Below are 27,868 nucleotides of genomic sequence, written 5' to 3'. Positions count from 1 at the left end.
GGTTCCACTGTTCTATAGATTTTTTGTCTATGGTTTAGTTTTCGGACTCGAAATGGAGTGTCAAACGTGTCCCTAAACCATAATAAATACCAATCTTCTAATTTTCTTTATTTTCAATGACCGCAGCAGTTTTTTGATTGTCCGACCGCAACTTTCGATTATGTTGATTTCATGTTATCTCCTTTTTGACCTAAATTTCCGACGAAAACATGGAAGAGGTATGTGTTTAGGTTACCATATTTTGTTGTGTCACAATACTTTACAAAACCATATACCTATAATATATACCAATCGTTTTCACTTTCAGGAGCTTAGCGAAAATGAGTTGGAAGGACGAATGTTTGCTATGTTACATTATGCAGACGATACAAAGACAAACGTTGGCTTAAATCAGAAAGACACAAATTCCGTCGGCAATGTAACTCATAGTGGCAAACGATATTGGCATAATAACAGCGAACAGAACACACCTTATCAAAAGACCAACACTCTTAAAGAGCCAGCCGCTGAAGCTAAGAAAAATTTCGTTGAAAATGTAACAAATAGCAGTCGAGGACAACAATACTGGCACAATAGAGAACAGAACACAATTTATCAAAAAATTAACTCTCCTAAAGAGCCCTCCACTGAAACAAAGAATATTTTGGTCATTCAACATAATAAAGATGATGGAAACAATTCATCAACACAGGATTTATCAATTTTCCAACAACCAGTGTCTGAAAATATAAAAAAAACTGTGGAGATATTGGAAAATGATGAATTAAATCGTGTTGTGGAGCTTGAATCGAGTGATGAAGATGAAGTTATTGAAGTAGCTTTACCTCCAAAACCGACCATAACTATAGAGAGCTCAGATGAAGATACAGTTGCTATTTCAATTGGCTCCGCTGAGAAAAAGTCAATTGAAAAACATCAAGATAATAAAACTGGTAGTAATAGAGAGACAGCCAGTCCTGTGCCATCAGTTGTTTCATCCATATCTGATGAGTTCATCCGTGGTGACTGCATAGCTCTAAACATATCTTCGAAACATGCCAATAACGAGAGCTTTGACTTTAGTTTGCATGGTGCTGACCTCCTGTGTCAGACACCTACGCGTAAGAAGAAAAAAAAACGAAATAAAGATACATCAACTCCAAACACAACTCCTGTAATCTCTACTCCTATAGCAGTTGATGAATGCTTTGCAACACCAAAAAGTAAAGCCAAAAATAAAAGGCAGAGAACAAAATCCTACAAGGTTACTGGAAAAAGTGTACCTAATCCAGATGTTTATGATTCTGATAGCAATCAGTCTACAAATGAGGGCAACAAAAACCCAAATCCCTATTCAGTTACAGATAAAAGCTTACCCAATATTGATGTGTATGAATCAGATTCAAATCCATTGGAAATTGTTAAAGATTCATTAGATGTTGTCAGTGTTAACAATGAAGTTACTACAAACAGTAGCTCAACAGAGTGTATGACAATTGCTCCAAAGTCAACTAAAAAAAACAACACAGACTCTTCACACACAATAAACAAAACTGTCATTGACTTAACAGAACCTGACATTACTAATTCACCTATAAATGAAAACATTGTAATGGGAAATGTGACTGGCTTCACAAATGTTGATCAATTTGATGAAAATTCACCAGTGCGGGACCTTATAACATGTGGTTCCACAAAAATCCCTGCTATTTTAAACGAAGATCTTGATTTTGATAATTTGAAAGGTATCACTAGGGTTTGTAAGCGCCGGAGATATTCTCTTACAACTCTTAGAGCAGAGATGGAGAAATTTTACAATGAGAGTTGGGGTGGAGAAGAGTTTAACCATCGTGAGATTCAGAAAAATATGTCAAGTAAGTATTTAATTCTGTAAAAAACAGGTTTGAACATTTAATTCAAAAATCTGTCATTAAGTTTCCTGTTGATTTTGTAACTTCTTCTTTCTTTGTTTTTTTTATAAGTATTTTATACTTTCAGTTCATTTAGTAAAAAACTGTTAATGTTACCAACAATGTGTCAATATTATATATAAGTATAGATTTCTCAAAGATGGTTTTTGTTGGTATAAAATATGTTCCTCAAAACTGTATCTAAGTTAATATTTTCATTATATAATTACATTTTAAAATTGTTATATAAAAAGTTTAGGAACTTTAAATCATCAGAATGAAAAGCAAAATCCCCAGCTACAAGTCATCGCTCTTCTGAAAATATTTATATAAAATATCTAAAGTACAACTTGAATGAATGGATTGCAAAACCAAACTTTTTTTATTTCAGGAGACAAGAACCTGTGGCATATAGACCCAAAAGACAGAATGCCATCTATGTCTAAACGGAAAACTGCGTAAGTTTTGTTGAACCTGCCTGTTCTGTTCTGTTCTGTTCTGTAGATTCAGAGATTTCACCCACTGACCTAATTCAGTTAATGTCTTTTAAATATTATATTAGACAGGAAAGACAGAAACAGTTAGATAAAAGTCTATCTTGTGAAATATTACAGATGCAGTTACTGCAATCGCGTTGGACATCGCGATGATATGTGTCGGATGAAACCGGCCGTGTGTTTCATGTGTGGATCGTCAGGCCACTTTGAGCCGCGATGTCCGAGGAAGATATGTGTTAATGTGAGTTGATTTGTATATTTTGGAGACAAGCAATCTCTCTTCTGCAATTCTACCTGATGGTTTTGTGACAATGGGAGCCAGTATTTAAATGGGAAAGCACTAAATTTACGTAACTGCTGCAACATACAATTATTCCTGTTATTTAACTATGTTTTTGCTTATTAGAAGTACTTCAAGGTGCTCTTAGAATGAAAAGTGTTCAGACAGTAAGCTGGGCAAGTGCAAATTTATATAGTTTATACACCTTTGAAGACACATTCAGGAACTCTCAACTCTCTTGCGTTCGATTTAGTTACCTTCTAAAAGTTTATAAGCGTTTCCTAAGTAAAGTTTAAGTTATTTAAAACAAATTTTGTTATTGTTGTATAATATGAACTAGCGACACGCCCGGGCTTTGCGTGCAATGTAGACAATAATTTGGGACAATTTGAACCGATTATAGTTATTCCGTAGTTTATAATTTAATCTGTCTCGTGAGGTTTGCATTCGCAATATAAGAAAAGAAGATGAAGAAGAAAAGAAATGTCTGTTAAGACAACACATTACAAATCTTTGTTTTCCTCTACTACACAGAAAAATCCTATTATAATGTTAAGGATTACTTAAACGATAAAAAAGCTTAAGTGTGACTTGCTGTAACTTCACAGCTTAATATTAGTTTACTGTGATATGGTGATAACTAAAAAAAAAAACCTGGCTGAGTTTGTTGTAGGCTCTTCTTAGACCAGGGCGCGTTTGGAACTGTAGTAGCCTTAGGTTTAAGTTGGCGAACAAAGTTATCACCATCCCCTTACAATTATGTAAGCATATATGTATGAACGCTTCATAAGTGCCTGTGATAGGCCTACATGAATAAAGAAATTTAGAATTTAGAATATATGTGTTTAATACATATAAACCTTCCTCTTGAATCAATCTTATCTTATGTTGAAAACTGCAATGATATTGGTTGAGATTGGTTGGTTACTCTAACAGTAAAAACAGAGCGAGCAACTTGGTTTTATAGTATATAAAGATAATTTAAATTATATTCCAGTGTGGATCACCAAACTACATGTACTCGACGATGTGTCGCAACTGCTCCAACTGGCACACAATACGATGCATTGAGTGTGGACAAAATGGCCATCCTGCAAGCCACTGCCCGGATCTATGGCGTCGCTACCACAACACTGTAAGTTTCAGAAAGAAATTCACATGCCTCTTAGGGCAAATACGTAGAAATAACGACATATTTGCCCTAAGAGGTATGTGTATTTCTTCTGTCTCATGATTAAAATTATAACAAGTACAACTCTTATAAGTTAAATCGAAATAATCCGTTAAAGCAAGACAGGCCTAGCTAATTGGCATTCACCAACTTTCGGCTTAATTCTTTCTCGCCCAAAGAAGACGATAGTGAATGTTTTTCGCAGTTACAAAAATAACTTTTTTATTTCCCAAAAGCAAATCATTGTAATTTACAAAAGTTAGTGATGGATAAATTTCTTTTATTTTTTTAAACCGACGGGAATCAAGATACAAACTATACTCATGATTTTTATAAAAACTCTTTGTACACCATCCATCATGAGCTGTATTAAACAACATTGAAAACTTAATTTAACTTTGTTTCCAGATCAACTTGGACAAACCTCTAGAAGAGAATCGTCAAATCAAGAAACATTATCAATCATTTTGTAGCGGATGCACTCGCCGCGGCCATTTCGTCCACACCTGCAGAATATCCCTTCCATTTTCAGGCCTACCAATCAATTCGCCCTATGTGGCAGTATATAGACCTGTCTATTCACCAATTTGTAACAACAATTTTACCCAAAACACTCCAAATCAAGGTAATAAACAAAACAAGAGGAATGTCCAACAAGATTCTAACGTCACTTCTGTATCAACGCCAAGAAATGACAGTCTGAAACGCCAATCCAAATCTCCAGTAAATCATGATACACATGTAAATAAAAAAAAGAATTCTGGTACACCCAATGACACAGAAATAAACCAAAGAACTAAGAGCCCAATCAATAACAATACTAGCTTGCAAAAGAAAAATCTACAAAACAAAGAACAAACAACCACTATTCATAGTGATTCAACTGAACCTAATAAAAATAAAGCAGCAATTGTTGAAGAAAATCAACCAATGCTTAAAAAAGCTCCTGATTTTATCTCGATATCCTCCGAAAATCATGACAAACTGGGACAGATTATACAGGATAATGAAGTGTCAGATACAAGCGATGTTGTCACTTCAGCGAGAATTTACATACCCAATGAAATCGTGGAGAAGCTAAAGACAGAAGAAGGTGATTTGTGGATGAAAGAAGCCATCAAGAAGAACAATGTTTCCCTAGAAACTGATAATATAACATTTTATCTAAGCATCAAAGGCGCTGTTGGTAATCAAGAGGCTTTCCGGGCTGAACTCCTAGACTGGATTGGCACAAAGCACAATAAACAACGAGCCATATCCGATAGCGAAGCCGATGTTACACAGGAATCAATCACTGAACAATCTGTGATGAGCAAGGACATACCTAAGAACAGAAACAACGTATTGCGGAAACTAAATAGAGCTTTTGAAACTCTGAAATCTGATTTGGGAGATCCTATGGCTCTGTACAGAGAGCTTGTGTATTTGCAAAATCGTCACCAACAACTTTTGAAACAAAAGTTCATTAGCCCGCAACAACTGTCTAATAATAAAAATAATATTAATACCATGCTAAAAAAGCTTAACATGGTACTACTTGGGCAAGCGGGTCTTGCAGATGGCCTGGGACATATAACAGCTTTACATGTTCTACAAGAGAAGCTCATCAACTTTAGACAAAAACATATACCAACTACAATGCGTGAGAAAATCGGTGAACATTATCATTGCATTTTCACAGCCATACCCAGAGATGATTATTTGGACCTAATGAATAAATATTACGACAGTCCAACGAAAAAGAGACAAAACAATAAGATTTTTAAAAGTCCAAAGGTTAATCAAAAGAATAAGATTAACATTCGATTACCACAAAATGTAAATAATACAAATGATGGTGTCAGTAAAAATGACACGGTTGTAATGACGCCTCTTATGGTAAAAACTAAAAACAAGCTGATGTTTTATCATAGAAGGTTGTTGCGTACCAAACCGCTAGATATGGTTCTTAAGAAGACCAAAACTGAACTTATAAAGAAACTTAGCTCGCAGATCTCGTCTTTTAGGAAAAAAAGTCCTACGAGTAAAAAGAGTTTCAAGAAAATGAAAAAAGTGCAGGAACAGGTTCAATTGTTCTTGTCTAATATATAAAATGTGAATTAAGGTCGACGAAAATTCGTCCTAGTCGCGATATATGTTCGCGCCTTATTGAGAAGGAGTCGCCACCACGTTTCTGTCCATTTTGAGATGGGTTATATTTATGTAATGGCGATTTTTTCTTGTTAGGTGTAAGGGCACTAAGGGTGCATATGCAAATAAACTTCTTTGTGTAAACCGCAATAATGTTTTATTTATTAATTTCCATTTCTTTTCTTTATTAAAGGAGAGTTTGGTTTACGCGGTTCCATTTCAGCTATAATAATAATCGTTTTATTAAGAGTAAAAATCAAGTTGACTTGTTTGTAGAAGATTATATGAGAAAATTACTACCATTTTTGATGTGAAACATCTATAAGCGGAGTAAACCTGATTTTTGGCGTGGCGACACAGGCCGTGGCGACTCATCGCCATTTGGTTGTATTTTTTTTAATTTGTGGAACAAATTTATGCAGTATCTGCAATAACTTACAGAAAACAATTTCGATGTTTCACATCTGCCAGGCGTCCCGTGACGGCTCACACGTTTTTTTTTCATGAAGCTTTAGCGGTCACGCTTATGAAAAGGTGGTCTTATGCGTAAGGGTTAAGTAATGTTAAGTTTTAGGTGAGTGGATGGCTGCTACCTGCTTAGAAATTCTATTCTCGATCGATCATATTCGCCGGATCATCACGAAATTTTGGCAGAGATAAACTGATAATTTGCCAATTAAAATAATTTGGTAAAATCTGTTCAGATATGACAAGATTATGGTATAAAATCGATAAAAAATCATTAATATCCCACAGGAACCTTTTGTTTTTTGAGTAAAAAAATAATCTTAATGTTAACTCAGTGTGCCAGCTATAAAGATTAAAAATTAGATTTAAAACCATTATTAACCAGTTTCCTTGTGATGTGCGAACAGACAAACAGGCAGACGAAAGTATCAACTATGGAGGGTAGAGGTAAGGAGAGTCATCTTATATGGGAGAAAAGTTGAAAAAGTGTCCAGTTGTTGCGCTAAATAACAGTTCAAAAATCCTCCACAATGGCGCTGGTGGATGCACAGGGTATGGAATGAATGTAGCAATCGTAGATGAATTGAAGTATGCCGAGTTAAAAAATGTAATGTCATTATCGACTAAAGTAGTTAATTATTGAGAATTTCAACAACTTACGTTGTACAAAATATTGTGGTAAATATAACCTTACTTCCTTGTATCTCCATACTTCCTTGTTTATTTTTCAAGCCTACTCTAACAATATTTATATTTGGCGCTTCTTTTAAGAGTTACCCTGATGCAAATGTGGCGCCATCCTAATTTAATACATTTTGACGACACTTTTTCATATACACAGATGACTCTCCTTACCTCTACCCTCCATAGTATCAACTAACAAATACCAATGTTAAATTAAAACATCAATGTCAAATTGATAACAGCAACAGCCGTTTAATCTGTGACTTGACAACAGCAAGAAATTTGTATCTGTATTCTGCGGCTTTTATTTTCATTTAAAATATACCTACTCTGTGTTTATTGATGTTTTATTGTCATCATAGAAAAAATTGATTAATTTATTTCCAACTTGTATCATAACATTTGAGTTTTACAGTTTGTGTTGCTCATAAAATACCTCATTAGGGCCGTGTTTACAGATCTGTGTATTTAAATATAATTAAAAATAATTTTGGTCCAAGATTAAAATGATTTTTAACAGTATTGGTTACGTTAAAAAAATATTTGCATTATTTGTCCTTACAATTATTTCAGTAAGAGGGGTGAGTTATTTTGCGGCCTAATACTAATTATAACAAATACATTTTTGTATAAAATATTATAAAGTCCCTGGAACTGATCGCAGATTTTATAAAGATTAAATCCTTTTCAAATATTCAGATCAACAAATACCTTTTCACATACTTATTAATACTACTTTTGAACAGTCCTTTGCAAGTGTAATATTACATCTAGTCCTCGTGTGTCGTAGTACGTAGCCGCACTGATAATATTTTTTTAGTATCCAGTATTCTTTGTACCCAGTATGCAATCTGTCTCTGTATTAAATTACGTTAAGATCGGTGCAACGGTGGAATCAAACATAGGTATCAAAAACAAACAGATACACTTTTACATCTATAATATTAGTATGAAAAACATCATCAGCATTAGCACTACACTAAGCACCCTAATTTGGATGGCATTTTAAACATAAATAATGTGTTAAATAAAACACAGCTTGTTATTATAAAATGGAACTGTTAATGAGATATATTACATAAACACAAATTTTTTATTGTACCAAAAAATATTAAATTAAAATGAACAGATTATATAGATTTTTGTCAGACAGAGTACAAGAGTACAAGAGTAGAGTAGAGACAGAGGGACAGAAGTAAAGTGGTATAAAAAACTGATATGAAACTATTTTCATATCAGTTTTTTATACCACTTTACTTCTGTAGAAAACCTCTGTGGTCAGTTTGTTTTATAGTTATTTCTGGTATTGTAAACACAACTTTGTGTAGGAAGGAAGAAGCTTTTCTTGTCCAGTCTTTGCCATTTCAACTTATATATTCTTGTTAAAGTTACAATGGCATATATTTGACTTCATCACTAACATTCTCACTGGTAAAAGATCTCTTTGGTTCTTGTCCTGTTCTAATATTATCATCAGTCAGTATCTGGTATGCATCCTGTTGATCCATACCAGAGTCATTCATGGAGCAGTTAAATTTACTCTGATTTTAATTAATGTCTTGCTTCAGACATTTTTCTAGAATACAGTCTTGGAGTGACACCATATTCTATTTTCTATCTAAACAAATGTTAAGAAAATAATTCCTTAAAGCTATTTTAATTTTTAATTAACGTAAATGTAAACAATACAAAGCACAGTAAATACCACTGGTTTTTACTTAAAGTGCAAATTCAAATTTCATTTATTTTGAGTAGAACTAATATAAGCACTTTTGAAACATCAAGTCCAGACAGAATTCTGTAGTGTATCTGCCAAGAAGAAGCCGGCAAGAAACTCAGCAGTTGCTCTTTTCCAACATCAATATTTACATTTTACCATTAATTCATTGATCTTGAGAGTGATGAAAGCGGAGCAAGATGCTTCCAAGGAACCTTGCCATTAAGAATTTCATCAATTGTATAGTAACCTTGCTGAAATAAAATTAAATTTATGCATTGCAAAATCTGAAATTAGCTTAGGTGCCACTTTCCCAGATTGCACGCACAGGGTATTGTTTTTCCTAAGCAACTTTATGTGTGAACCAAAGACTGTCCGAGTGTCAGCAAACCATTTTAATACACAGATTGATTATTGCAAGGCATATCTAGGCGCTCAGGGTCACAGAAATTCAACTTGTGAAGTTATTGGCTTACAGTCTGTTTAACATATTTCAGTAGTGTTAATTGTGATTTACATTTTACCATGTTGTTTCATGTAGTATCCAGAAGCCATGTATCCCAGCGTCTTTTACAATCAAATGGAGTTTAACAAGATTAATGAAGCTTTGGGACAATTGGTGACAGGTTGGTGTTTTATTCTTAAATATATATAATAGTAGCTAGAATAATTTGAAAACAAAGATTAATATACTTTTCTCTCAGTGTACATTAATCAACTCCCACAATAAGAGAGAAACAACTGAAGTATCCTCTTTTTTTTCTTGGATGGCGTTACGTTCAATTAGTTTCATTTTTCACTTCTTTCAAATTGTATTTCTATATAATTGTTGAATATAATAAGTTATAATCTTATAATAATATATAAAGCTGAAGAGTTTGTTTGTCACTTGGCGACCTGGGCGGCCTGCTAAGCTTCTGGAGTGAGCTCAGCTGGCTGGAGTGAGCTCGGCTGGCTGGAGTGACCCAGCGGGGAGCCGTACAAGTGGTACTATGTACAACGGAAGGTTCCGGCCAACCAAGTACGAAACATGAATTTGTTTGTATGTTAGTTTACTTGAACGAGATGACCTCGGGAACTACTGGTCCTGATATTCTTTCAGTGTTGGAAAGCCTATTTATCGAAGAAGGTTAAGAACAACAGGAGCATATGTTTCAAAATCAGGTTTTTTTTTCCTTTTGAGAGCTTCCGCTGCGTGCGGATAGAATGGTTGCCATTTAAAAAAAAAGTGAAGCAAGATACCATAGCTCAAGAACTGGGAATTGACCACAGAACAGTTTTGACCCATATGAACAAAGCTGGGTACACAAAAAAGGGTGCCACAGAAGCTCACTGAAAGAAACCTTAAGGATGTTCGGAAGTATATATTATATCCAAAAAGTATCTGTTTTTCCGAAATTCATTTAATTTCTACAATAAAATTCAAAACTTTTTTCGTTGATAAAAATTGCAAATTCATTAAAACATATTATTTCTCGCGATAACGCTCGATCGATCGATTGATTAAGATCTATTCCTAATGAAATAAACGTATGCATCGTTCAATATTATTTCGTAATTCTGTTCGCGTTGTTTATAATAATAAAAATGCAAAAATTCATATCAAGCAAAATCAAAAAAAATTATAAGTTTCCAAGTAATTTTCAGTTTGGAGAAAAACTTGTCAACATGTAAAAATATTGGATGTAATCTAATCGACCATTTCAGCGGAATCTCCACAATTTGTTCCAAATTGGCCAAACAATACAATCAAGTTGGGACAAGTTTCTGGAGTTGCAATAAACAATGCTGGGCAGGCGCTGGTCTTCCATCGCGGCTCCAACGCGTGGGACGCCAGCACATTTTCCACCAGGAACATCTATCAGTTCATAGGAGAACCTCCCATTTCACAACCCACTGTACTGGTGTTTAATGAGACTGGCGAACTAGTCGACTCATGGGGGGAAAATCTGTAAGTCTTTACAATCTTCTTATCTATACTTATAATAAAACTGTAACTGGAAGATTTCTATACATTTAATATATTTTGAAAATTTTGACCGAGGTATGCTTTATAATCGATACTGAGTCCAAAAGTGATTTTTATTTAATTTTTGTCTATCTGTCTGACTTTCTGTCTGTCCGGGCATCAACTACTGAACGGATTTAAATAAAATTTTGTATAGCGGTAGCTGATATTCCGGGTCAACATATAAGATACCTTTTATCCCGATAAACAATAAGTTTCCTCCGGGATGAAATTTTTTATAAATTTTACTTCATAGCTCCGTTAAATTTGAACCGATTTTAATAATAATTAATTCTTTTATTTTAAAGTGTATATATACTATAAAACATATAGTGTCTAAATTTAATGAAGATCTGATAAATATTGTCGGACATAAAGGACATAACTCTTAAAAAATAACAGCAAGTAGCAAGGCTATACTACTTAATATTATAAATGCGAAAGTTTGTGAGGGTGGATGTATGGATGTACGTATCAACTAAAATAATGACAAGTTACTAACTCAGTATACTACGTAAAATAATAGTAGGTACATAGCTAGCCACGATGATTATTATGTTAGCATCACAACTATTCTAGCTTCTCGATTGACTCATACGCGGCCGAAGTCGCGAGGGTCCGCTAGGCTTTAAATATATTTAATCGGTGGAGTTTATCAATTTCTTGTTATTGGAATTTCTGTTTTTATTATTATTTACCAGTTTAGTATCTAATGGTGCCAATTCTGAGGACATACAACATTTAATTTAATTTGTTAATGTCCACCAATCCGCACTGGGCCAGCGTGGTGGACTAGGGCCTTAACTTCCACCATGGGAGGACACCCGTGCCCTGTTGTGGGCCGGTAATGGATTGATGTGTTGATTATGTTATTTTCACTGTGATTTTTTTAAGTTTACCCCCGACCACTCACCAGTTATAGGTAATAAGGGGTATGGTAGTTTAGGAATTGGAATGCTCCTGCCAGGAGTTCCAGGAAACACGCCCGACCTCCAACTTAGAAGACAACAGCGCTCATATAAATATATAAAAAAAAATAAAAAAAAAAAAATAAAAATAAAAATCCTTTACTTCGACCATAAAGTTGATCATAATTGTTAGTAATAACACACCTTAAAACTAATGTTAGTGATCTTATATCTATCTAATTACTTAATCCTAATACTATATCTAAGACAGGCTTGATTAGTCAGCATGTGCACCATATGACAATGGTTCAGGTACTGACAATCAAACCTGTCAGCAAATGCCCTCAGGATGGCATTGGAACTAGCCCTTACCCTGCGCACCAGGGATGTGCACCGCTTACGCATGGTGGTATAAAAGCAATCCACATGCGCATCCGCGAACATACCCGACGCGCTGCAGCAACGAGGCAGGCCCAATAGCATCCTGAATGCATTATTGTACTGGACACGCAGGGCATTGTACTGTTTCTGCGTGTAGTCCACCCACAGGCTACTCGTGTAAAAAGAAGTGCAGTAAGCTCTAAAGAGCGTTACTAAAAAAAATGGAACATATCATGTAGTTCAAATATATCTTACAGCAGAATAAAGTGTACTAAAAACAGTAAAAAATGAAATAAATAATGATGTAATATACTAGAATGTTATAATAACTTATTCACATTGATGTCATTGTTTTGACTTGGAAGTAGAGGGATTTCCCTGACGTTGATAATTGTTAAAAAATTATTACTTGTTATCGCGATTGTTTGCTCGACTCATTATTTATAAGTACACATATTGCTAAGTGTATGTAACCTCTACATCATCTTTTCATGCTTTTTAATGGAATACGATACTTAAAGGAAAATGGTAATGAGTGACCCTATTGTCCAGTTACTCCCAGAATTCGGTCGCCACCATCTTAAATTATAATTATAAAATTAACTTCGGCATGGTGGTCGAAGGCGTTATAGAAATAATCCGTTTTCTTTAGATACAATGTGATCATTTAAATACCCCCAAATATCTCGGTAACGTGACTTTGGAGTACGCACTTTGTAACATGACATGACATTTGTCATGACATTTGTTTGTCTATGTACTCTCTAAAATGGCGGCTGGTCATTTTTCCTGCGTCCACAAAAAAGGCAAAAGTTGAAAAAATGGTTGCAAGGTAAAAATTTCTACTTCGTAGACAAAAAACAAGACATTTGTATTTTATTTTCTCATTGAACACGACTTTTAAATTAATGTTTTTTTTTTACTCTAATTATTATTACCGCAATTGTATTATTGTATTGTATTAAAATTGCATGTTTTTAAATTCATTCTGTGTTAATTGCAACCAATGGCTTGTAATATTTGCACGCACGGCAAATACACTGTGACTTCGCAATTGATATTGAAATTACATCTGTGTAAACGTGTGTATTATGCAAATTAAGATCTATCTATCTATCTATCTCTCTATCTATCTAAAAAAAGGTTCACGCCTAAGTTTAAATCTTTATTCTACTAAAAGTTGATTGTTGACTGCCTGTCGATAATTCACCTGGCCTGGTCACCTGGCGATAATTGATGATGCAATCTTAGATGTAATCTTAAAGTGTTATGAATATAACAGTTATAGCCTCTAATCGTGGCATCGTACAGAAAATCATCGTTGGCTTGGCGGCACTTTTTTTCTTCAGTACACAAGAACTTGGCATTTGGCACAAAATCCCAAATTGCCCTGCTAGGATTCGAACGTGGAACCTTCACAGAAGACCACAGCCACCACTGCGCCAGGGAGGTATACCCAATAGCTATTAACTATTGTTGAACATATTTGAAAATTTAATTTATGTCCATAAAAAATTTAAAAAGAAAATGGACTGTAACAATATTAATATTACAAAAATAAACTCTCTGTGCAGTTTACTAGGCTACACAAAATATCTAATACATTCAAGGTATATTATTTTATAACAAATTACCAAATGAAATCTTTGAGATGTCTCTCTATAAGTTCAAAGTTTACAAAAAACGTAAGCTTACAGAAAAATCCTATTATAATATTAAGGATTACATGAACGATAAAAAAGTTTGGGTGTATATTGCTCTAGCTTCATAGCTTAATATAAATAAACTGTGAGATGGTGATAACAAAAATAAAAATACCCGGCTAAGTTTGTTGTGGGCTCTTCTTAAACCAGGGCGCGTTTGGAACCCTCGTAGCTTTAGGTTTAAGTTGGCGCACGAAATTATCACCATCCCCTTACAATTATGTAAACATATGTATGAACGCTTCATAAGTGCTTGTGATAGGCCTACATGAATAAAGAAATTTTGAATTGGAATTTGTTGCAGTTTCTACATGCCGCACGGTATCACGGTTGACAAGGAAGGTAACGTGTGGTTAACAGACGTGGCCCTGCACCAGGTTTTCAAGTTCACGCCGCAGTCAAAGTCACGACCGGCCCTCGTGCTAGGAGAAAAGTGAGTTTTTTTTATATTTTTTGTAAAGTATTTTTAAGATTTTTCTTTAAAATCTCTTTTTTTTTATTGGTAAGTAACAGCCCTTGACCACAATCTCTCCTGATGGAAAGTAAAGATATAGCCTAAGATGGATCGCGCTTGCCTGTATCATAAGATGCCTATTCACGGTTTTGAAGATTTATAAAAGATTCTGAAACAGTTAGCTTATTGTCAACCACACACCCAAACTTATGATATAATCTCGTAGTGAATTTAATAAAATCACTCCTTTGTTTACAATGTGAGATGGTGGTAACAAAAAAAAAGGGATTTTCTAAGTGTTGTGGGCTTCTTCTTAGACTAGGACGCGTTTGGAACCCTTGTAGCTTTAGTTTTAATGTTACGAATATGGTTATCGCCATCATCTCACTACCGTGCAATTCTCATGTAATGTACGCATCAAAAGTGCAACCTATGGGCCGGGCCTACTTGAATAAATATATTTTTATCTTTGACTTTGACTTTGGGTTGATATGATGATTATTCAACAGTTGCATAAATTAAAGATTTTAAACTTAGATATTCGTGATATTAAAGATTTTAACCACGATCCATGCAACTGGGTCGAAATATCGACAAATCCAAAATCGTGGTATTGTACCCGTTGAACTATTTACTTAAGTAAATAGTTCAACGGGTACAATACATAAAAAGTTGCATAAATAACTAAAAGTGCATGCAGTGGCGTGCACTGGGTTTTTCACCAGGGTATGCATAAAGAAGGAAGGTGCCATAAAATGGGAAAATCCTTCGCATTTATGAGTCATACGAAAATTTCAGGGTATGCAGTGCTTTTGTGCATGTATGGCTTGCACGCCACTGAGTGCATGTCAAAATGGCTAGGCATTCGCGTTGCTAACGAACGATACCTTTTAAGGTTTGTACCGCGTGACGACGATAACCACTTCTGCAAACCGAGCGCAGTGGCAGTTCTCTCCACGGGAGATTTCTTCGTCGCCGACGGGTACTGCAATTCACGAATCGTGAAGTTTGCTCCCGACGGCACTAAGATACTGCAGTGGGGGAAAGGTGAGCAAGACTGGAGCTTAAAAACGTATTTGTTTCGTATTGAGTTGTGCTTCAAGAATCATCATCGTCATTATAATTTTTTTTTTGTTTGTAGAATCACAAAATTTGGTTGTAAACAATGAGTGTCTTTTGCATGCTGAGTTAGCCTTTAAGTGGAGTTTACAACATTATAAAGCAATTGTTAAATGTGACCATATATTATGATAGGTTGTATACACGTTGGCTTCCTAATAAATAAATACATAAATAAATCATCATCGTCATCATCATATAAACCCATTGCCGGCCCACTACAGGGCACGGGTCTCCTCCCACAGTGAGAAGGGGTTAAGGCCTTAGTCCACCACGCTGGCCCTCTGCGCATTGGTTGACTCTACACACCTTCGAGTACATTATTTAGAACTCTCAGGCATGCAGGTTTCCATGTAAAAGATCGACACATGCATAGTACCTACGCTACGCGTCGTTTCAGATTAAATAAGTGATAGCAATCATTTGATTTTAATTTTGCATGTGATGTTAGGGATTTCAGTGAAAATTATGTAAGTGGTTTAACCAAAAACGATTAGGTTTTCGGTTTCGCAGATAAGTCTCAGAGACAGAACATATTATACCTCTAAAGTATTATTTCAGTTTTCGTGTTTTCCAGTGTCTGCGTTCCATGTATATTACAAGTGTTTATGTGTATAACTCATACAAATATTCATCAGTCATTTTAGTAGCCATAACACAAGCTACGCTTACTTTGGGGCTAGATGGCGATGTGTGTATTGTCGTCACTGGCGTGCACAGGGTTTTTGACCAGGGTATGAATAAAGAAGTAATATGCCAAAAAATGGACATGAACAATCCTACGCAGTTATGAGGTATACAAAAATTTTAGGGTAGGCAGAGCTTTTGTGCATGTATGAAGTGCACGCCACTGAATTTGTCGTAGTATATTTATTATTCGTTTATCGGAGGTTTTTACCTTTATGGGGTTTTCTGTAACCGAGTCTCTTGGGCCAGGGTCCGGGGAGAGCCCGTTCGTGTTCAGGGTGCCGCACGCACTGGCCCTGGCGGAGGACCGCGGGGAGCTGTGCGTGGCGGACCGCGAGCACGGGCGGGTGGCGTGCTTCCGCGCGGACTCGGGCCGCTTCTGCTCCACATACCACAACTGGCTGATCGGCCCGAAGATCTTCAGCGTGGCCTACGCACCGATTCAAGGTGCGTACTCACCTTTTAGAAGCTGAAAGTCCTCAAGTCACCGACATCGTCGTCCTCAATCTTTCTAGGATTCTCTGCCCAAAAGATAAAAAAAATAAAAAATGTGTGTCTGCTCCGACGCACGACTGGAGTTTACTCCTTAAGTACGATTGTCGGAACATACACAAAAAGAGTTTATTTAGCTGAATAAAGATTAATACCATATGAAAGGGTAAATTAAAAATCCTGTGCAATTTATCCACACACGGCGGAAGTGTAACTTCTTAAAAGTAGCCTACGGGAGATTGAGGTGGATGTAGAGTATCAGAACTATTAGGATAAATGTAATGTTTATTATTTAGTTTCCATGGTAACTAGAATAGGAAAAAAAATATTATAATGTTTTCTATCTCACTCTGTCTCATATATTTATGTGTTCGGTTTCCTTGGTAACTTAAATAGGAAAAATAAGTTAATTAAACGAAAGCGACGTTGCATGTTTGCGCATCACAGTTGCCGGGCATGCAACGTCGCAAAGCGAAAACGTATCGAGGTCATTCATCAGTAGATTTTACTCCTCACATTTTTCTCATACCGGGCGCCTTATATATGAAAATCGATTCTTAAGGAGTAAACTCCAATATTTCTTTATATAAATGGGAACATAGGTTGCACTTTTGATGCGTACTGTTATACCTTTCGTCCGCATAGGAAAGGGTTGATGCGAAGTAACACATCAGCACATTCCATCTAAGCTAAGACTGCGACGGGAATCATCGTCAGTCCTTGGGTTGTTATTCGGTTGCCAAAAAAACAAGTGTGTGTGTGTGTAACAAGTGAATATCTTCCTTTTATTTTCAGTGAAATTATTTTTGAAAAGATAAAGTTAATTCCCGTTATAACATATTGTAGGGCATGTACATGGAAGTGAGTTGGTGGCGTTAACTAAATGAAACTAAGGCTACGAGGGTTCGCGCCCTGGTCAAACGCAACAAACTTAGCCGGTTTTTTTTTTGTTATCACCATCTATTGTCATTTAAAACTGTTAAGAAGCAACCCGGTTAAGGCAATAATTCAGATCCAAGCTTTTTTATCGTTAACGAAGTCTTTTATACTATAATAGGACCTTTTTATAAGCTTACGTTTAATACAAACTTTGAACTACTAGATATCAACTGGTAGTTTATTGCAAAATTGTATGCAATTTCCTTTAAACGAATTATTTACCTTTTTGCTTCTAATGCTTATATTATTTTAGTCACGTACACAGAAATAAGAACGTACAGAGACCGTGGACACGACTAATATTGAAGCATCAAAAACTTTAGTAGTGTTTCTCGAACGTATTATGAAAATTAAGCTTCATTTGCTTTACCCAGCGAAAAGCAGGAGAATCTGTAATGCCGAAGATCTGTTTGGTGTGGAGTATAAAGATTGAAGAAATTATAAATAACACCAGTGTATTCTAGGGCTAACTTTTGTGGAATACTCTACTGACGTTTGATGTGGTATTCACATTAGAAATATGTAAACAGGGGGACGCCTGTACATAGTGAACGGACCGAGGATCGGCACCACCCCCTCCCGCGGATACATCATAGACTACGCCACCGGCCGCCTCGTCCGGAGCTTCGCCCCCGACAACGGCTTCAGCAGCCCCCACGACATCGCGGTGAAACCCGACGGCAGCGCGGTGTACGTGGCGGAGCTCGACCCCCACGCGGTGTACAAGTTCGCGGACGACGCCGTCAGGGGCGACGCCGCGGAGGATGCGACCAACGTGTCGCACGCCAAGCCCACTGCGACTGTCGGTAAGTAGGTTTGTATGACTTTTTGTTTTTTGTTTCTGTGAGTGCCGTTGTTCTTTTTTTGAATTATGTTTTTTTTATAGAATGTAGTCACCTTTGCCTCACTTAATCTAATCTAATCTCAAACTTACTTAATGTCTGTGATAGGTCTAAATGAAAAAACAATTAAATCTTTGTCGACAGTATTCTGTTGATGTTTATTTGATTGACTTCAGATGAAAAAAACGATTGAAGTAGCACCAACTAAATGAAGAGCAAACCACATTCATTGAGTCGATAAATAAATGAGCTGCGTCGTTTGAAGACATTAAATTTTATTGATAAACTTTATCATCTGCATATAATCACATCGACCCATTACCGGCCCACTTTAGGGCACGGTTCTTCACCCACAATTTGAAGGGTTTAAGGCCGCAGTCCACCACGCTGACCCAGTGCGGATTGGTGGACTGCCCCCACCTTTGAGAACTCTCAGGTATGCAGGCTTCCCCACGATGTTTTCCTTCACCGTTGAAGCAAGGTATATTTAAATTGCTTTAAACGCACATAACTTAGAAAAGTTAGACGTGCGTGCTGGGATTTGAACTCGGCCCCCCCCTAAAAGTGAAGTCGAAGTCCTATTCACTGCGCTATCACCGGTTCACCGATAAACTTAATACTTAGTTACCAAGTTCGACGGCTTGGCGGCTAAAATAAATTAGCTTGTTCCTTTTGTTTTAAGTCCTAATTTTTTTTACAATAATTAGTACTTGAATGAATGAATGAATGAATGAATGAATACACTTTTATTGTACACCAAAGAAACAAAAAGTAGTTACAAAGCTATAAATACAATCAAGAGAGTACAATTTGGTGGCCTTATCGCTACATAGCGATTTCTTCCAGGCAACCAATGGCGTAAAAGGAAAAAACGTAGAAAAGAGGTAGGTGGTGCAATAAATAAGATTTAAAAATTATACAAATATATAAGTATAAATAAAATATATATATATAAATATAACTATAATATATATATAAATATATTATATATAAATACAAATAAAATATATAACATAAATATCTATATAAATATATTACATATAACATCCCCAATTAGTATGAAATACATAAATAATTCAAATTACACACTTAAAATGATTCGCTTCAGCGTTGTTCGGCTGAAAGAGACAAATAATGATCCTTCACTAGTTTCTTGAAGGTCCCAATCGATTGTGCCTCACGGATATCTAACGGCAAGGCGTTCCATAATTTAATAGCCTGAACCGTAAATGATCCGTTGAAGAAGGAGGATTTGTGACCAGGCACCTTCAAGACTAACTTCCTCGTAGAACGAAGTTCGTCTGGGAGTCCTACAAATTTAAACCTCTCTTTCAGGTAAAGAGTACTTTATGTTACTTACATTATTTTTATGTATCACCAACAGTTTTTCAGCGCACGCCAAGTAATGAATTTTACAGGCAAACATTTTGCTACTCTGAATAACATAATCGCAAAGAATCTCCAATTTTTTTTAAAACAAATAATAGACATAACCGTACCAAATTGCATTCGAATCTTTTATTATAGTACCCAATTTATAGTAGGTATATTTATTTATAAAACACAAAGAATCCGAAATAAGATTTATACTTTTTATTGGTGATTTCTAACGTCCCGCCCGGTTATTTTTTTGCAAAAATCTTTAATGCGCACACACGGCTAGTCTCCCATTTTATTTTAAGTGTAGAATTAGAATTAAGAGGAATATGCAATGTCCATACGAACTCGTAGGAGTTTCAGGACATCAAGTAACCATTTGTATAACTACCAACTGATTGTAAGAAATAAATAAATGTGCCTATAATAACACCGGCACCGACGCCCTTCAGACCGGAACACAGCATTTCGACCATGCAGCTTAGCGGCAGAGAAGTTTATGTGCCTGTAATTACACCGGCACCCACGCTCTTCAGACTGGAACATAGCATTGCATCAATGCTGCTTAGCGGCAGAGAATATAAATGTGCCTGTAATAAAAAAATATTCATCAGCTATATTAGTACCCATAACACAAGCTACGCTTACTTTGGGGCTAGATGGCGATGTGTGTATTGTCGTAGTATATTTATTATTTATTTTAATCACACAGGCACCAACGCTATTAAGTCCGGTACACAGCATTGTAACAATGCTGCTTAGCGGCAGAAATAAATAAATGTGGCTGTAATTACACAGGCACCAACGCCCTTCAGACCGGCACACAGGATTGCATCAATACTGCTTAGCGGCAGAGATAAATAAATGTGCCTCGGCATTGCAGAAATGCTGCTTAGCGGCAGAGATAAATAAATGTGCCTGTAATTACACAGGCACCAACGCCCTTGAGGCTAAAACACTGCATTGTGACCATGCTGCTTAGCGGCAGAAATAAATAAATATGCCTGTAACTACACCGGCACCAACGCCCTTCAGACCAGCACACAGCATTGCAATATTGCTGCTTAGCGCTAGAAACGTACCCGACTAAGTTTATATCGGTCTTCTTAGACCGGGGCGCGTTTAGAACCCTCGTAGCTTTAGTTTTCAGTTTAAGAATGCAGTTATCGCCATCATCTGTGTAGATACTACTATGTAGTACATAACATACCTACACATATTGTTTGTAAAGAACGCATCAAGAATGCCATATAAAATGTGCCTATTGTGGAATAAATAAATATTTGAATTTGACTAGAAGCTTCTTCTACGTTCTTTAATTCTCTGGTCGCAGAGGCTCGCGGGCAGACGCCGAACGGGCCGGGTGAAGGCGTCGGCGTGGCGGGGACGGACGGTGGCGCGGGGACGTCGTGGGGGGTGTGGGGCGGGGCGCTGGGGGGTGCGCTGACGGCCGCGGTGGCGACGCTATTGGTGGCGCTGTGTCGCGCGAGGAACACGGGTAAGACCCGCCGCGGCGCTCCTCTCATACACTAATCACTTGACGCGGACTATTTATTAATAATAATAATAAGTTTTAATGATCACTCTTCTTGAAGAGCACAGAGAGAAAAGAAAAAAACACTTAAATTATCTAATATATGTCCTTGTGGTCAACGCGTCACCTCCTCAGCTCAAAAGGTACAATTTGGCGGCCTTATCTCTTCCATGAAACCGAAAGCGTTGAATGCAATCCTAATTCTATAATAGGTAACACAATAATTATATTAAGAAAAAAAAAACTTATAACAGTAGGTAATTTTTGCCTCCCTTCTTTATACAATAGCTTTTATATTTCATATTCTTACAAAAATCCTTTCATTTGAGATACAAATAATTTGTCCACCATGTTTGGGAGCCATATTGAATTAAGAATGACATCACTAGCGCTTAGTTAATAAATCGGTTGGGGGTAACTAGTTTAAAGTTCAGTTGCAAGATTTGAATCGCGCTTCCCAAGCGACGTAGCGAATTAAAGAAAAGCTTTTATAAAAAAATATGAATTAAAATATCTTAAAAGTAATAAAATTATGTATTAAGTATTACTGTAATTTTATGATCTCTTAGCGTCGGATAACGAATTGTCTCTTCCGTTTTTCAGATATATTTAAACTTAGTTGCAATAAATCTGAAAAATGGAACTGAAGATGTATTCAGACATTTTTTTTCTTATTTCCTATTTTTTATATGTTCCTAAGTATACTCGTAGAGTTATAATACAATACAGAGTATTCATTACCCCTATAGGTGTAAGACTACATCTCGGCAACTGACCTTTATAATAACCACTGAACTGGCTGCCCTTCAACAAATTACAGCTTAAACCTTGTCACCATTTGAAGCACCAAATTTGACATGCGGAGTACCCTGCAACTTATATTACAGTGTTTTAAGTACTTCAAACTTATAGCGCCAAAATGGCGTCTTACAATTGGAGACAAAAAAAATGACACCAGCCTGTCCAGCGATAATAATAGAGGTCAGTGCAGCCCATTTCTCAAAATTCAAAAGGTATTCTGAATAAGTGTTTTATGTATTTTAATTAAACTTCTTCACTTAGAACAATAATTTTAATAAGTAATAAACAAACTTCTTTACTAGGAACAATTTTCATCAGTAAATGTGTTACAATATTTGGAATAAGTAATAGATAAATCAGGACCATATGCAACAATAAAGCTCGTTTACATTATTATAACAAAATACAAAAACATCTTTTCGTCCTGATTGTTTTTTATTATAGAGGATATTGTAACAAGTTTCTATATGAATGAAATGGTTATTCTAGACATGTCTATGACTTACGACTGACTTCCGCCCGGCTTATTATTTCAGGTTGGTTAAATTGTCAGGTTACCATAAATTTTACTTGACTTTTTTGCCATAATAAAATATGAACATTTTAGGAAACAGTATATGCAATGCATTTAGCATTATAGGTAGAATTAATTTGAATTTTATTGAGTTGAAAAGTTCAAAGCACTGATCTGTTTTTAAATATTAATAAAAATAAGCAGGTATTTAGTATTAGGAATTAATTTTAGTTTGTTATTTTTTTCTCAAATTTATTTTATAAATATTTTATGACCATCACAAAAATTTCGAATATTTTTCTGCATGTTTTGTTATTACATAATTATTTATGATTGTCTTTTAACGTACCGTCTTTTAATGTTTAAGTCATTCTTCTTTTGGGCTGTTGATGAGTTTATTGTCTGGTTGTCAGCTCTTGTTGAGTTCTTTAAAATTTTATCAAGACCTTAAGGGCTTTTTTACACGGCTATAAATTAAATTAAAAATAAAATATTTTATTATGCCGTCATAACATACGGCACTGGGAGTTTCAACTGTCGACTTTACAGCTCGTTTGAAATGGAAAGCTATAACTGTTCTTTTAATAGCAAGTCACAAGTTGCGGAATGTAAAAAAAATATAGCATAACCAGGGGTTGTACTTAAAAGTTGAATTGTGCTATTTTTCACTATTTTCTTCATAAGGAATGCTTTATTTTAGTTGTTTTAATTTCAGTATTCTGTGTAAATGTCATAGATGCCTAGAGTATAAAGAGGTAGATTTCATTAATGACAATTAGTGGGCCCTAATATAATGTAGCGCTTATGGAGGGTAGAGGTAAGGAGAGTCATCTTATATGGGAGAAAAGTTGAAAAAGTGTCCAGTTGTTGCGCTAAATAACAGTTCAAAAATCCTCCACAATGGCGCTGGTGGATGCACAGGGTATGGTATGAATGTAGCAATCGTAGATGAATTGAAGTATGCCGAGTTAAAAAATTTAATGTCATTATCGACTAAAGTAGTTAATTATTGAGAATTTCAACAACTTACGTTGTACAAAATATTGTGGTAAATATAACCTTACTTCCTTGTTTATTTTTCAAGCCTACTCTAACAATATTTATATTTGGCGCTTCTTTTAAGAGTTACCCTGATGCAAATGTGGCGCCATCCTAATTTAATACATTTTGACGACACTTTTTCATATACACAGATGACTCTCCTTACCTCTACCCTCCATAGTAACGCTGAAGTTGGTAGTAAGACACTACCCCGTCCAGGCAAGTACTGCTGCCAAGCAGCATTGTTGCAATGCCCGTCCGGCCTGAGGGGTGAGGTTGCCGGTGTAAATACAAGGCTTAAGATCTTCGCCTCAGGTTGATTGATAAAAAGGGCGGTATTTTGTAGGACGTTTTTCTTGCATGCCCTATTATATAGATAAAAGCGATGATTTTTTAATTACCATATCAGCAAGGTGCGCAATCAGCTTGGTCCATTATGAATCATAATTTAAAAAATAATTAAATGTAATTTTTTTGGTGACACTGTCAACACGACGTGTCGCAATGGTTTTTGTCACAAGACTAAGATCAGGTTAACTAATTAGCCAAGATTTATCTACCTCTTTTACAACACAATTGTAATAACTTTGTACTATATAATAAAACTTTTGCTTGTACCTGTAACTACCTTGTAATATGATGTTAACGTTGAATGTTATACAAATTGAAATATATTTATTTAAAGCAGCTTTTGTTCTTTTTTTGTTTGCACCTTTCACTTTGCATTGTTTGTATGAGCACATTTTTTTTTTTTTTTAATATTTAGTTTATTTTTAATTGTTGAGTTTGTAAACGATATATTTTTTTAATTGATACTGTTACACACACTGAAGGAAGCTGAGTCAAGTTAATGAACACTAAAATATTTTTATAATTTTTATTAGTGTTTTACCTACACTTGGAGGTACTACAGTCGCTATAAGACTGATGTGAAAGGCATATACTAATTTCGGCATCGACGATAGGAGAGCCGTAGGTTAATTGGAGAAACAGCTCAGGCCGCGATTACCAGAGAGTCGCAGGTTCAAATCCTGTCGGTTCCGAAAATTTTTATATGCATTTGAAATTTATAAAACTAAATTTTTTAACATCGCTGTAGAACATTTTGTATACTAGGTCTGTGAAGGTGCTGTCGTCCCTGAGGTTTATATTGCTCGATGTAATAATTCTAAGGTAAGTATGATCTCGTACCGGCTCTGTTAGCCTACGAAAGTTAAAACCGTGGTAAAAGAAATGTCCGTAGACACGTAACGATGCTACTACGGACTCTTATATGTCGCGTAAAATTCTCGCATTATGTTAAAAAAATACAGCATAGTGGTCAGCCAGCGTCAATCTGAATTTCGAACTGGTGGTAGTCATTATTAAAAGGACTTTAAAAAGTGCCTATAAAATAGGTAGTCATATACATAATAATGCGAGTCGGGCAATAGAACTGGATTTAACTGAATAGGTACAGCAAACTATCACCCACATGTCATTAGTTAATATTATTATGCAGTAGTAATATACTGACGAAATACGACAAATAGTCTATTATTTCACTTGTGTAATAATGCAAACAATCCTTGTTTTTTTCTTAGTATAAAGCTTGTTACCGTTCATCACCTGATCTTATTTCATCATCGTGAACCCACTCCCGGCCCAATGCAGTGCACAGGTCTCCTCCGAAAATGAGAGTGGGTTAAGGCCGTAGTCCACCACACTGGTCCAGTCCAGATTGGTGGACATCCGCGATTGGTGGTGGAGATCTTATTAACATAATGAAAATCTGTTTTTTGTGTTTTGTCTTATTTAATTTAACGCACTTGTTTTTTTTATATTTTTAAAACATACTTTACACTAAAAAGTAGGTAGTAAAAAGATTGTTAGCATTATAAGAAAAAAAAATTATAAAAATGTAGTTTATAATCACTCTACACGATGGAACTAATTTATTGCTGTTCGTTGTATTTTCTTAGGACCATATCGATGAAATAAGTCCTAGAATTGAATTAATGGAAATTGGAATTTGGAGAACGTAGGGACTGTTGTAGCAAAAAAACTTTTAGGATATCCAAACCGCACTGAGCTAAATAAGAGAAGTTTTGTTCATAACCAAGGTCGAATTAATCTTACCAAATAGACGATAAGAAGAAAATAAGTGATAGATAGTGTAGGGTCATAACCGATTTGGTGCAACTTCGTCTGCAAATCGGTTATGACCGGAAAACACGAATAAAATAACACTTTCTAAAAATGAATCTTAGCTGGATCGATTTATTACCCCCGAAACCCTCTGTATATTTATTTATTTAATTATATATATACAAGAACGGCTCGTTTTAAGATATAAGATTATTGTCAAGGCCGGAAGGGTAGGCTATTGCGGGAGCCGTAGGCGAGGACTTCAATATTGTTTTTTATGAATACACGCATTAAAAAATCTTTAAATAATCAAAATCATATCAACCTATTACCAGCCCACCACAGCGCACGGGTCTCCTTTCACAATGAGAAGGGTTAAGGCTTTAGTCCACCACGCTGGCCCGTGCTGGTTGGTGGACTTTGTACTTTTAGCTGTACCTATAAATAATGGGTATAGCTAAAAATCCATAATTAATATTCTGTCAGTTCAGTATAGTGTCAGTCATTCAGTGAAAGCTACTGTATTTGTATCGGTACTCTACGACCCGTTGCGGTCCTGTCAGAGTAAAATACAGTAAGTATTTTACTCTGACAGGACCGCTAACGGGTTGATGTTGATGATAATCTGTACGTAATACTATAATAACAATAAAAAAGTAAAAAATAAAATAAATAGTCAAAACATGACAAAACGGCCAGCAAGCCGATTCACCATCTCAGTTTACACTAAATTCAGCTAGCCACTGTGAAAATTTGCCACCACAGTTCTACTTATACATATTTTGCATGCTGAAACCTGAGTTCATTACATTTCGGTTTGCGGCATCGTTTGCGGGTACAATCACACATAATAATGGTTTGGATTTTCTTTGATGGTAACTTTCCACAGTGGTTAGCTAAATTTTCAACTGAGATACTGAATCGGCCTGCAGGTCGCAAGTCCGTGGGCCGCCGCCGCTGGGAGTACGGGCACGGCGAGTTCAAGCTACGGCGACTTTTGGAGCGGCGACGCTTCACACGTATTCACTCCGATGACTCTGAGGACGAACCTGCGCCCATGCTGCCTCCGATCACCGCCTGATGAGTGCTCTCGTGGCCCCGCTTCCTTAGCTTTGTTTAACAATACTTTATAGAAGCTGTCACTGATAAATTCGACGCTTCGATCAATAATGTACCTACTAGATATCGTCGCTTAGCTAACAATATCGCTAAAGGCAAATTGGCAAAAATATAGTATTAAAAAAATACAATTTACTTGCACACTACTATAAGTTGAAGAAATAGAAGAAAAGAAAAAACAAAGATCGAAGCAGAATAAAAATAAACTAGATTATCTACACAAAAAAAATAACACTTAATATAATGAATATTAAAAAAAATAAACTATTAGAAACTTCAAAAATCTCTTTATCTTTAATAATGTTTATGAGAATAAAAGTTATTCCTAGCAATATTGATTATTACCTATTTTTGTGGTAGAGTGTATATCCTGAAAACTCTAGTAATTTTCCCGCGCGGTAATGTTAGCTAAGCGAAGATATTATATATTCTCACACAAATTCGAGCAGAAAGAGTACCTACTTTTTTTTGAATGATGGTTATCTGTTAAGTGCTTTAATATTAAATATCCCGCCATTTTTATGCTTTTTTGGAAAACGGAAATTCGTAAGTAATCTTTTATTTTGTATTCATACTTTTTGACAACACATACAGTATAGATATTATTTATCAATTGATCCGATGAACTTATTTTGCTATAATCTGCCAAAACCAGACATTTGTAGGTAGGTAGGTATGTATAAAACTGTTAATATTTAATATTAAAGAACAATATCCGGACCGGTTTAAAAAAGATTTCTTCGTGTTAGCATTGACTGAGTTGATTGGCCGCTCGCTACGCACATGTTACACTGCAAACACGGATAATCCTCAGGTGTTGAATCTTCAAAACATCGGTACCATAGGTAAAGTTGCATGTTACCTGTTCTAGTTTTGGCGATTTACCAACCTTTGCTAATTAGGCACGGTAACGAGTTCCGGTACCCACTTGAACTGTTATTAATGTATTTGCACAAAAAATTAAAACAAATCTAAAGATTCGGTCG

General features: G+C 35.7%; 1 protein-coding gene across 1 annotated transcript; it reads left to right on the top strand.

The window, feature by feature from the left end:
- Positions 1 to 44: 44 nt before the first annotated feature.
- LOC120630812 lies at positions 45 to 26,994 on the top strand. Its single transcript, XM_039900107.1, has 15 exons — positions 45 to 218; positions 308 to 1,853; positions 2,281 to 2,347; positions 2,504 to 2,627; positions 3,664 to 3,801; positions 4,246 to 5,925; positions 7,614 to 7,700; positions 9,378 to 9,462; positions 10,544 to 10,787; positions 14,141 to 14,269; positions 15,186 to 15,337; positions 16,346 to 16,543; positions 18,058 to 18,333; positions 21,080 to 21,244; positions 26,696 to 26,994. The coding sequence occupies exons 1-15, from the start codon at positions 210 to 212 to the stop codon at positions 26,842 to 26,844; spliced, it is 5,049 nt and encodes a 1,682-aa protein (XP_039756041.1). The 5' UTR covers positions 45 to 209; the 3' UTR covers positions 26,845 to 26,994.
- Positions 26,995 to 27,868: the final 874 nt, after the last annotated feature.

Source organism: Pararge aegeria, chromosome 2, assembly GCF_905163445.1.
Source record: "Pararge aegeria chromosome 2, ilParAegt1.1, whole genome shotgun sequence".
Taxonomy (NCBI): Eukaryota; Metazoa; Arthropoda; class Insecta; order Lepidoptera; family Nymphalidae; genus Pararge; species Pararge aegeria.
This window is presented reverse-complemented; position numbering and strand designations above follow the sequence as displayed.